The sequence below is a fragment of the Ricinus communis genome, chromosome 5 (genome assembly GCF_019578655.1).
Source record: "Ricinus communis isolate WT05 ecotype wild-type chromosome 5, ASM1957865v1, whole genome shotgun sequence".
NCBI lineage: Eukaryota > Viridiplantae > Streptophyta > Magnoliopsida > Malpighiales > Euphorbiaceae > Ricinus > Ricinus communis.
The window spans coordinates 30145580-30157621 of NC_063260.1; the positions used below are offsets into that span (position 1 = coordinate 30145580).

Sequence of the window (12042 nt, forward strand, 5' to 3'; positions counted from 1 at the left end):
ATTATCTAGACTAGACGTTAGCAACATGAAAATTCTTAAGATCACGAATTGCAAATTGAAAGTAACATAATGCTATGAAACACAGTTCGAAATGCTATGCGTCTTTTTTATTTGTCAGTCGATGATCATCTCATTAGTTTCACTTTTGCGCTGAATAATTTTGAATGCCAACCTCTGCTCATGTTAAAGCAGACAAATACAAGGGACATTCTCATTTGCAGCAAGAATTCAGATCTTGCATGCGTTGGAAATTCTAGTGCTAAATAACAATTCATGTCCAGTACATTTCTTTTCTTTTCTGCTAAACATTAGACATCATTCCCTCTGTCCCTCTTTCTTGTTCATACAAATATTGCCATTCACCATGTCATCGTACACATGTGCGCACATCCTTCAGAATAGCCGATAGAAGTATTGGCAATGCGCATTCCCTCCAAATCATTTCAGGGTCGTATGTTCTTATACCTGTAGTGACGCATATTCATACTTGGGAGAATGTGCAAAATCTTTTTAGTGGGGGACTGATGCTGCTCTGGTTTGGGGCAGTGATGGTGGGATCCATGAAAGCACTAGGACAGGATTTTTCATTCTTTGTGAATTAGACCTTTAATTCAAATCTTGGCTGCTCTGGCAATATATATACAGTGGGGTCTCAACTGTACCTTTTTTTTTTTAAAAGAAAAGAAAAGAAAAAGGAAATCAAACTTGCCATGTGGCCATGTTGAAATAATACCCTCCCTCCCCTATAATTAATCAATCTTCAAACTTCTATTTTCTCTTTAAGTTAATTATGACAGTTGATATCTGTCGATGGCAGCACCAAGTTTGAGAATCTGTTTACACCGGCCTAATCAAAATTGATTAAAAAATAAAAAACAATAATCAAGATCAAATTTAATTGTATATAGGAAAAGGGTGGTTAGAATGACTATGAATTCTTTATATATATATGAATTATTTAGAAAATAAAATTTTAATAATTTCTTTTATTTCTTAAATATAAAGTATCTCAATAGCTTTAGATACAGATTTTTTCAAAGAATATAAAATGCATCCGATAGAACAAATGAATTATAACCCAGAGAATGTTTATGAATAAAAAAAAAAAACAAGTTAAAAAACGCATTATAGTATCAATTAACAAATTAATTTGTTGTATAAGAAATAACATTCACAATTTCGATTTTTCATTTTTTTATTATTATTTTAATACAAATATTTGCAACGTACGCAAGTGGGGCGGGCAAGGGAGATGATAGCGTGATGCGTAGACTGTAGATTCCCAATAGAAAGGTGGAATTGCAGTCGTCACCAACCAATCACAGATAAATACATATATATGTATATATGTATCATGTATACTTATAAAGGCTTTAGCTTTGGTTGTGGGCTCCACATTGCCTCTGTTTACTACTTTCGCGTACTTCTCTCTCCTTCTTCTCTTTTTTAAATTTCTATTATATGCATCTATCTTCCCCACTCTATTTTACTGCGCGTGGGTTTCAATGTCAGGCCTGAGCCCACTTTCATACACTGATTACAATGGGCTGGGCTCAGGGCCTCCGATTATATGTATTTTGTTTTTCTTCAGTATCTAGCATTTACTTCTGAATTAATTTATCTCATTTTATCACTCAGTAAATAAATTAGTAAGGTAGGGATTATATAATTTTTTCTATGTTTGAAGGACTGACAGATGAGGTATATACTTTTGTCGCAATAACACGTGTATGTGTTTGCACTTGTATTCGGAGGATATTTGTATGTTTAATATATTAGCATTTTTATTTTTTAGGATAATAAAAAATAAATAACTCTTATTATTTCCAAAAAAAAAAAATGGTGGTGGCGATGAGTCAGACTGATGGAGGATAGGCAACGCAAGTGCCTTGAATGGTATAGTGGGTTGAGCCGTCGAGAGTGGTGACACTGGCAACAAAAGAAATGGTGGTGGTCGGTCAAAATTTACACAAAGTAACTACAAATTCCAAAAGTTTTATGTGTGAAAAAGAAATTAGATTAAGCAGAAACTTTGACGTGATTATATATATATACGTTTGTGTTTTGTTTGTGGCATGATCAGTACAAAAAATATATCATAATCATCATTAAAAGTACCATCTAATTACATCCAAATACAGTTTTTTTCGGTGATAATTACAAAATAGCTACTCCTAATAAGGTGATTAGATAATACCGCGACGACAATAATGTTAAAAGACAGAGAGAAAGAATAGCGTCTCATGAACTAAACAGTATATCAAGTTTTGAAGATAAGAAAGATATTAAGAAATTTGTACTCACTGGCGTATCCATCGCCAGATGATATACACAGCCGATCCTTTCCCTTTTTTCTTTTTTTTTTTTTTTGTTGTAACTATAGAATTTCGGCAGATGCAGTTGGCGGGTGCTACCACAGAAATGCCATTTTGGCACAAAAGACAAATCGCAATTTGTAGAATCTCACGAGTCTGGACTGTGCAGAGCGGTGGGGATCTACCGATCCACCGGCCACCCATTATTGTCAGGAATATAATACTAATTATATATATAAATTATATTAAGTATTATTAAATGAATGTTACTTTTTGTTTGATTATATATTATTAATATTTTAGTTTCAAAATAGGTACTAAATATGGACAATTTAAACATATATCAAAATACAATAAAGAAATAAAAAAAAATTAGAAAGAAGTACGAAAAATCTGAACAGATGCCATTTATAAAAATAATTTGGGCAGTCTGCATCTATGCGTCCACTAGTATTGGCACTCTTATTATTGGTTGCATGCAGTGCATATAAGCAAGCACTGAGAAACATGTAGAGGATGGACACCGAGCAAAGATTCACTATAAATTATGGAAACAAAGGAGACAAACGAAATTAAGGAATGGCAATGGCAGAGGAAGCACTCAAGTGCATTTTATTTTTATTTTATTTTATAGGAGCTCCAAGTCTTATTGCAAGAAACCTTCTACCATGCATAGCCCATATTGCTGGTTAGTTGGTGCTAACTTGTCAAGAGAAAGGACAATATGGCATGGAATTGAGAAGAAGGAAATGCTGATTTTTAAAAAATAAGAAATAAAAAAAAAATGAAACAGATGACAATATCTCAATACAATTGCATAAACCCAGACCATGCTATTAAATATTTAATTAGTTTTTACAGTTCAAGCCTTATTATAAAAATGCAGATTAAATTCAAAAGATACAACTTAAAATTAAAAGTCAAAAAAAAAAATTGGTATAGGGAATAGAAGAGTAATTCATTAATCACGTTCACATGCTCTCAGGAGACTTTTTTTTTTTTTTTTCTTCAAGATATATATTTCTTTTTCGCCTTTACATTTTTTTGTTTAAAAGAAAACAAGAAAATAAATAGCCCAGGAATTCCTTGTACAAGAGAAAAACAAAACAAAATTACGACAATAACAATAAAAACCATAAATGTAACTCCCAAGTGCCCAACTAAAAAACATTATAGTCAAACCTCTTTGTCATCATCCGCGGGCCCCGCAAAATCGGCCTTTTAGCCTCCACACCCGGCGCACGTCACCCCCACACATATCCTTCTTCTCTTTTACCCTCTTAAAATGCTTTAAATAATTTTCCAACTCCACGCGACACTCACGTGAGCACCACAATCCCTTCCCTGTCGAAATCGAGAGAAGTTTTACACGACGGAGGTAGAGAATAGCGCGACGAGAATCCGCGACCAACAAGATCCTCGTCGAAATGACCATTCTGCCCCGGACCCTCATCGAAATTAAGCGCGTAACTCAAAGGGTCGTAACGGAATTTCGCATTCCCATACCCATTTTGCTTTCGCCTTTTACTAATCTTCCTTATAAGAGTTTTCCATTTAGGCCCGGCAACAATCTCCGACCACTCTCTCATTCTCTTCCACCCACGTACCCACCACGCATCGGCGGGGGCAGAGGTGGTGGCGGTGGCATTTGGGGTAGCGGGATTGCTGGTTTCGAGAGGGTTAATACGCTGCCAGAAAACAGACCCCGAAAAGGAAGAAGGCTGGGAGTTTAAGAAAGGAATACAGAAACAGCAACGCCTTTTCGCGAAAGCTGTTTCATGAATATCATCGTTTATATTGGCATCGGATGCCTGAGCAGTAGACATAATACGGAGAGAGAAATGCGTGTTTCTCTCTCAGTAGTCCCAAGGCCTGTGTAGGCCTTGGAATGTGATCGTGGAAAGAGGGCGTTGGCTTTGATGGTTCCGTGCTGGGGTTTGGGGGGCTGGTGGTGGTGGGTGGAGGAGGAGAGGAAATGAGAGGAAGAGAAAAGGCGTTTATAACGTAAACATCGCTGGAATTTATTGTAACAGTTAGTTACTAATGGAAAAAATGAGGGATGCCAGGTGGATTTTTGCATGAAACGTAGAAAGCCCATTTGTTGTCTTATGGGAACAGCTCATCATGTTTGGATATTATTATTATTAACAAAATCATCATTACTATAAAAAAATAAGAAAATTACTAAATTGTATATTTGAGATTAAAAATAATAAAATCACATGTTAGAATATGTGAAATAAATCATTCTTCCCTCTATAATCTTGTCACATCTATTATCACCTACTAAATATTTGTAATGGCTCTACCTCGTTAATAATAATAATAATGATATTATTATTATTATTATTATAATTATTCAACTACTAAAACTGTCATATAAATAAAAAAACACAATTCGAAATAAAAAAATATAGTTAGAAATGACCATTCGTATGGTATTCGTCCATTTAAGAATATTCAAATCCGTTCTAAATTAATTTAAAAAAATTATTTTTTTTATCTGAATCCGTCCCAAATCCAAATCAAAACACGAATCCGATTAAAAAATAAATAATTAGTAAATATATTAATAAATATTTAAATGAGTCAAGAGTACTCTATCCATTTTTTATATAAATATTTATATAATTAATAATTATTTATTTACCAAATTCGTTTATAATAAATAAATTTTAAAATATATTAACAAAAAATATATAAATAATAAATATAACATATAAACTAATTAAATTTAAATATTCATTATATTAATACAATTCTAACATAAATATAATAAAATTTAAATTAATATTTTAAATAATAAAAATATAATATAATATAATTAAATTCGAGCAACGGATACCAATAGATTCAAATCCGAATCCACCCTAATTTCGATATAAATAATAAAATTAAATTTTAAATTTATTATAAACCTATTTATTATTATCTAAATTTATTATATTAAATTCTGTCAAATTAGATATCTAAAAACACCCGCCAACTGCCATCCCTAAATACAGTTATCTTTGTGTTGGTTCCATGGGTTTGACCTTTTTTATCGTGACAAGTTTGAGTATTTGATTAAAGTATGGGCTTACACTTAAAACCGGAGTCCCGTTAAAAAACACTAATTAAAACTTGGGTAAGGGGTCGGTCCAATTCGAGTGAGGCCTGCGCTTATTTATGATTCACTCGTGCAAAATTTAAACTAATCTCTCAACCCTTTAATAATAACTAGAAATAATTTCACTAAACTGCTTCTGTGTAGTTTAACATATTTTATTTTTAAGATGTATGATTTATTTTTATCACTTTAATATATTATGAATATAATTATTAGCTAATAATGATTAAATTACATAATACAGTTAATAAATACTAATATAATAATTAAAAAATAATTATTATTGCATGCCACGTCAAAATTTATTTATGATGTATTGCTATTTAGCTATTATTTGTTAATGGTTATATTTATAAATACTGAAATCAACAAAAAATAAACTGTAAATTGTAAAATAAATATATGATATAGTAATAAAATATTCTCTAATAACTAACATAAAAGTAAATAGTGTTGGTCCAAATTCAAATATTTTATTGCGAATGGTTTTGGCAAGCTCAGCATCACAACTTGGAAACTAGTAGCTTCAAGAATCTGAAAAGGTAATTATGTGGTTTATTCTCAGGTCAAAGAAATTCCAAACTGACTAAGCATGCATCAATTTCCTCACCATGAATGTGCCTCTGTAGGCATTCTCATATTTTCCTTACCTTCGCTTGAAGTCAAATGAAGTTTTACTGTTACAGAAGAAAGGAATTATATTCAACTTCTGTATATTTTCCGAGAAGATGATCCAATTGTTTGAATTCAGGACTTGTAATCTCCAAATGTTAGATTCAGTTCTCATTGTTACCAGTACTTTCAGGGATCAAAAATGAATTAGACCCGCTAGTTTAATTGAGATTCTATATTAAATTTGATGTTTAAAATTAAAAATTTAACAAAAGAGTGTTAAGTAAATTAATGTTCTTTTATAATTATAATTAAAAATTGATAGGATCGACAATTCAATCAGGTCGACATATCAATGCAAATTTTTAAAATCTCAGTAGTAACAAAAGAAATTTAATTTTATATTCAAAATCTAATTTTTTTTTTTTTTTGAAGAGATTCAAAAGGGTCCATATTTTTAGTCGCTTAATGATAAAAATAGTCCCATAACCAATTCCCATATATTATCATGTTAATCAGCATAAACAATAGCAATTTAATTTACCAATTAATAAATACAAATTTATAAGAAATCATTAGATATTTGAGAAATTATCATTTTAATTTGTGAGAGCAATAATCCATGCAACACCTGATAAACAATTAATTATTATAAAACGGAGTCCATAAAAACTTGAATTCGATAAAATAAAAATAATAATTCTATTTTCCAAAACTTCCACAAATTTTTCTAACCACTTTCTCTATATAAATTTCCTCCCTATTTCGTAAGAGTCGCAATTACTATACATGTGTGGACCTTGACAATTATTCTTTTTCTTTTCTGATGAAACTAAGTTACCATGTACTTCACTATAAATGTCAAACCATGCAACTAAACATCTCCACAAACAAACTACATAAGCTCAAGAGAAACCTTGCTTTTGCCCTTCACTACTTCACCTCGTTTTGCCCTATTCTTTTTTTGCCAATGGCTGTTCTACTGAAGCAATACCGTCGCCTTCTCTTAGTTTTCTTGCTGAGCCTCGTCGTGGTGTTGTGCCCCGTAAGGGCACGGCCCTTGGCTCCAGATTATCCCCGCCATGGCACAGTGATCAGGTCTAGTCCTGGCCTAGAGGAAACGGGGACCCAACTTGCCGAAGCAACACTAAAACATCTAAATCTACAACTTTTGGGGATCAGTAAAGAAGGGCCCAGTGGAAGTGGATCAGGGCATTGAGTACTGTTTTGCCACTTATAATTGTGGTTTATATGCTAATTAATAATTGTCGAGCTTTGCTCTTACAAATAATGCATGGATTTGCTTAGGCAGGTTTACAAAATAATTGTTTTGTTTTAGCTACAAGGTTAGTGGCTAAATCATCATAAATTTACTACATTCTATTCATAATATCATGTTTTTATTCTGAAAGTAATAATGCCAATGATCTAATACTTTAATGCGTATTGAATGCTCTATAAATACTTTAATTTAAATTTTAAAAAAATAAAACAGAAAAAAAAAACTCAAATCGCTAGAAGGAGGGCTTGAACCTCCGACCTTGTGGTTAACAGCCACACGCTCTAACCAACTGAGCTATTCCAGCTCTTATATCTTTTTTAAACGGTAATCCATAGATACAAGATGTTTACTCCGTGATATTAACATTGCAGCCATATAATTTGACAGCCTCTTCATGATCTACACAGGAGAGAGAGTTGGAATCTGCATAATGTTTTGAAAGCTGCCATTCTAGTCCCCATTGCATATATTACTGAACTTGACATTAACTTTTGGCTCTACTTTGTCCATATAAGTATATAATGAAAAATTACAGACTTTACTAGCCAAGAACTTTAAATTTACAGTTTTTTTTTTCCTTAAATACTTTGATTTTCTTTATTCTAAGTCATTTTTCAACGGCTCAGCTTTAGTTTTCAATTTAACAAAGAGCATCCTGAGGAGCTATAGGATGTTATATATCAGCAACCATTTAATTCTCTTCATTTAGTAGAAAACATTAAGACTTTTTCTTTGACTAACATTCCTACTATGGGTTGATACAAGATAAGGGCAAGAAAGAAAAATAAACAAATAATAAACAAATGGAATACAGAGAAACATTACAGGGTTTCTTCCTACATCTATTTTCCATACTCATATGACATGTAAAGCTCAACAAATTCTTTTGCTCCATCACCAGCAATATAACTAAAAGATGACTAATATCCGTGAGAGTAACCGACGTAGTTGAATCGAGGTCGAATGTTGTGGTGATTATACCTAGGATCCGCATAGTCAACAGCCTTTATCACTACAGCTTCACGCCGGCCATCCTGTTCTTGAACTGCCCCAAACACAATTTCATTTGTCTCACAGCTCTTTTCGTAGTATGTTTTTGGGTTGGATGTATAATGCCTATGATGATGCTGCTGCTGTTTCTGGTGCTGCTGCATTTGCACTTGCATCTGCATTTGTTGCTGTTGGTGATAATCACCATCCCAGCCATTATAGTAACCACTGCTTTGCTTAAATTGGTAGTGCTTTTCTACGCCATTGGTCATAGATGGGTAGGCTTTCTTTGATGTAGGAGTTCTGGTTTCTAGTGATGGGGGCTCATCTTCATCTGGAATCACAAAACTCTCTTGCATTGGCCATGGATTTGAATGTTTGAGTTGTTGCTGATACTGCTGCTGGAACTGGTAGTGGAGAGGCTTCCTTCTAAACCCTGAAAATAATCCCCCGAGAACAAGCTTCCCTAGTGAACCAAAAAAGCCCTCATCTGGTTTATCAGGTTCATCATCACTAGGAACCAAAGGAGGCCTGACAGGTTTAGGAGGCCTCTGGTATGGTGCCATTGGTGTGCCGTTCTTCATATAAGTTCTTGGATCCTGTAGAAGAAAGCTAGTGCTTGAAACTCTCTTAAGTCACATTGTGGAAAAGAAAATCAGTGGAGGATAGAATATAAAGTTATATATTTTGCGCTCTAGTATAATTCAAATGTTGGTTTCCTATTGCTGCATTTTAATTTCAAGATTCAAAGTATATTCATTTAGGTGAAGCAATCAACGTTAAGAAAACAGGTAAATGTCACATTTTCAAAACTTCTAAACAAGTTGGAGTATTAACCAAGACATCATGAACATTTTCTCAGAAAGAATAGGTAATGAGCAGGATCTCGATTTTATCAGTAAACATGGGGGAAAATATCCTAAAGATGCCAAAAGTTATTAACATTGTTTTAAGCTGAATAGCAGCAATAGTTCAATATAACCTGATGTACAGCACATCCACAAGAAAACAAGAGCCCTGCCTTCTGACAAAGAAGAAATAAGTTGAAACTAATTTCAAAATCGCTGAACTTCTGTCAGCATGGTATCTGGTTGAGGTGCCACTACAATGGGTACCAGTCAAAGGACAAGAAGGAAAATGTAAAACCTGGGATTACTTACATTGCGGGGAGAAAACAATGTTTGAACCCTCCACTGCAGCAATGCTAACATGTAGCCAAAAAATGCAGCAGCAACAAGAACTGCTATTCCTTTAAATGACAAAACACATTATATAAATGACAATGATCATAGGAGAAACACATAAATTAGGATGCAAGTCTGACAACTTTTAGGGATACCTAAATGGAAAGTGCCATCATATTGATTGTTACAGTCATCATCATTGAGTTGAATCTCTCGAATTGCCTGGTTCCCTCTATCTATAACCAGAAGAGAGCAACTGCTTCCAATATAAGCTATGTCAAAATCATTTGAAAACTTTGCATCTTCACTTGGACCATCAACATGGCCACCCGCACGAGTCCACTTTCCTCCTGCTATAGTTGTCACCCCTGCACAAAGATAGATTTCAATGAAAGACAGTGTTAGAATAGCCAATAAAATTTTCAAAACCAAAGTCACCAGAAAGCTCCTTTAATGACTAGAAAGGATGTATTAGAGGAGTACATATCTGTTGCATATGGACTCCATTCCATGTACTTACCTCCATCACTGATCTTTCTGATAGCCATGTTCATCGTGTCTGCAATGTATATATTTCCTCTGTTGTCCACTGTAAGGCCTTTGGGGTGGTTCATTCTTGCTTCTCTTAGTCTCCCATCTACATGTCCAGAGTACCCTTCAGGTGATCCAGCTATTAGCTTGGGCCTGCTATCTGCATATCCTCATCTATATCAGTAGACCAAAGAATGATTGGCTCTATAAAAAATCATATAATGTGATTGCGCTTCTCCCAGAAAAGTCAATAATAACCCAAAAAGAATAACTAAGTGAGAAATGGAGACATTGAATAGTTATATTTGTCTCTGAAGATAATACAAGACTTTGACCGATACATGCTGAATTGTCTTGGTTACATATCAAAACAACAATGAAACATGGGATTCTGTTTGTTCTTTACCTGCCTAGTCTTTTGGAATTTAATAAAAGAAGCTATAATCTTGAAAAGCAAAAAGTGAAAGTGGGTTCTCATTATTCAAGGTAATTAAGGCTTAAGCTTCTTAAAGAAACTTGAATTACTAATCTTGAAGTACACAAAAGCAAAGATTAAGGATTGTGAATAGAAAAGACATTAGATGAGCTATTAGCAAGACTACTTTTCCTTTTTTGGAAAAAATATTAGCAAGACTACATGCTCAAGAGTGAAGTTGGCTTGTGAAAAAGTAAAAGAGTGCAAATCTTCAAAAAGAGGGAATTGCTTAAGCAGAAGCAAAACTAAAAGGCTTTCAGTATTTTAAAAAGTGAAGTCTTGTCATTAAGGAAAGCATATCAAACACGTTCCTAATTTTCTTTAATCGCGTCTCCTTCAGATCATAAATATGGAATCTGCCAACTGATGAAACGGAAAAAAAAAAAAAAAACAAAAAGAAAGAAAGCAAAGGAATGAAAGATAGATGACCCAAACATGAAGCTAAGTACTTGAGATTTAACTGTAGACATTGTCACTAAAGCACAATCAAGGAAAATGTTCAAACACCAAGAATGGAAATATCAAATTCAACTTACATCTAGACAACGGTGTTGAGATCTTGTAAATGTTACTATTCTCTGAATCCAAAACCAAAAGCTCTCCACTTGGAGAGACATCAACAGTATGTGGTTCAATCCCAAGCTTACTTCCATCGAACACTGTCTCAACTGTATACCCACCTTCAAATTTCATCATTGAACGGCTAGAGGCAGCTGAAATATTGATACCCATTAACTTAAATTTCAATATATAAACAGTAAGAGTATAACATAATATGGAAGTTTAAAGAATGAACTTTACCTGTTTTAGTATTAGATTTGAGTGACCAGAGCCACTTGACAAGTGCAGAAACAACATTGGAGACAACCCCACTTACAATTTCTGCAGTTTTAAAATAAAAATCATAATTGAGTCGAGAAATGGGTATAAACGAAACAAGGAAGTGATCAAGAATAAGGAAGAAAGAAAAAGGGAAAAAAGAAAAAGAGAAAAAAAAAAAAAAGAGTGCTAATTGAGCTAAGTGAGAGCTTAAACACTTACTAACAGGAGGTGTAGCTGAAACTGAGGATAACCCACTGAGGAGAACTAGAAAGGTGAAGGCAAAAACAACCCAATTCTTACACATTGTTAGTTTTTGTCAAGCTACAAGTTGAAAGAAAGAACAAGAACAAGAAATGCTCAAATGTAAAGATTTAAGCTTTGCATTATTATATACACCAACTTGAGAAGGAGACCCCACAAATCATATAGTTATGAAACTTTTCTTTCTTTTACATGATAATTAGTAAAGAACTTTTTGAATCTTGTGTGTTTGTGTTAGAGAGAGAGAGAGAGAGACACACACACACACACAAGCACGGAGAGGATGGTGAAATGGTGATTGCGGACATGCAAGGATTAATAGTGAAGAGATGAGGTCAGTTAGAGGAAAAGAAAGTAGAGGTAGCATGAGGAAAGTCATATCCTACAGTCTTCATCATAAGATCTGTCTCTTAATCAAAGTTGTCATTATATCATATTTTTATAGGCTTTTCTTAGAATTC

The 12042-nt window shown here is 33.6% G+C and overlaps 2 protein-coding genes and 1 non-coding gene across 3 annotated transcripts; all 3 read right to left on the reverse strand.

Moving 5' to 3' along the window:
* Positions 1 to 3248: 3248 nt before the first annotated feature.
* LOC8280547 lies at positions 3249 to 4325 on the reverse strand. Its single transcript, XM_002517319.3, has one exon. The coding sequence runs from the start codon at positions 4139 to 4141 to the stop codon at positions 3635 to 3637; it is 507 nt and encodes a 168-aa protein (XP_002517365.1). The 5' UTR covers positions 4142 to 4325; the 3' UTR covers positions 3249 to 3634.
* A 3223-nt stretch (positions 4326 to 7548) lies between these two features.
* On the reverse strand, positions 7549 to 7622 carry TRNAN-GUU. Its single transcript has one exon. It is a non-coding gene; the product is annotated as a tRNA-Asn (tRNA).
* A 462-nt stretch (positions 7623 to 8084) lies between these two features.
* Positions 8085 to 12032, reverse strand: LOC8280545. Its single transcript, XM_002517317.4, has 7 exons — positions 11540 to 12032; positions 11300 to 11380; positions 11035 to 11211; positions 10013 to 10183; positions 9648 to 9860; positions 9469 to 9557; positions 8085 to 8907 (listed from the first exon to the last, which is right to left on the reverse strand). Exons 1-7 carry the CDS (start codon positions 11622 to 11624, stop codon positions 8239 to 8241), a joined length of 1485 nt encoding a protein of 494 aa, XP_002517363.1. The 5' UTR covers positions 11625 to 12032; the 3' UTR covers positions 8085 to 8238.
* Between the last annotated feature and the right edge of the window lie 10 nt (positions 12033 to 12042).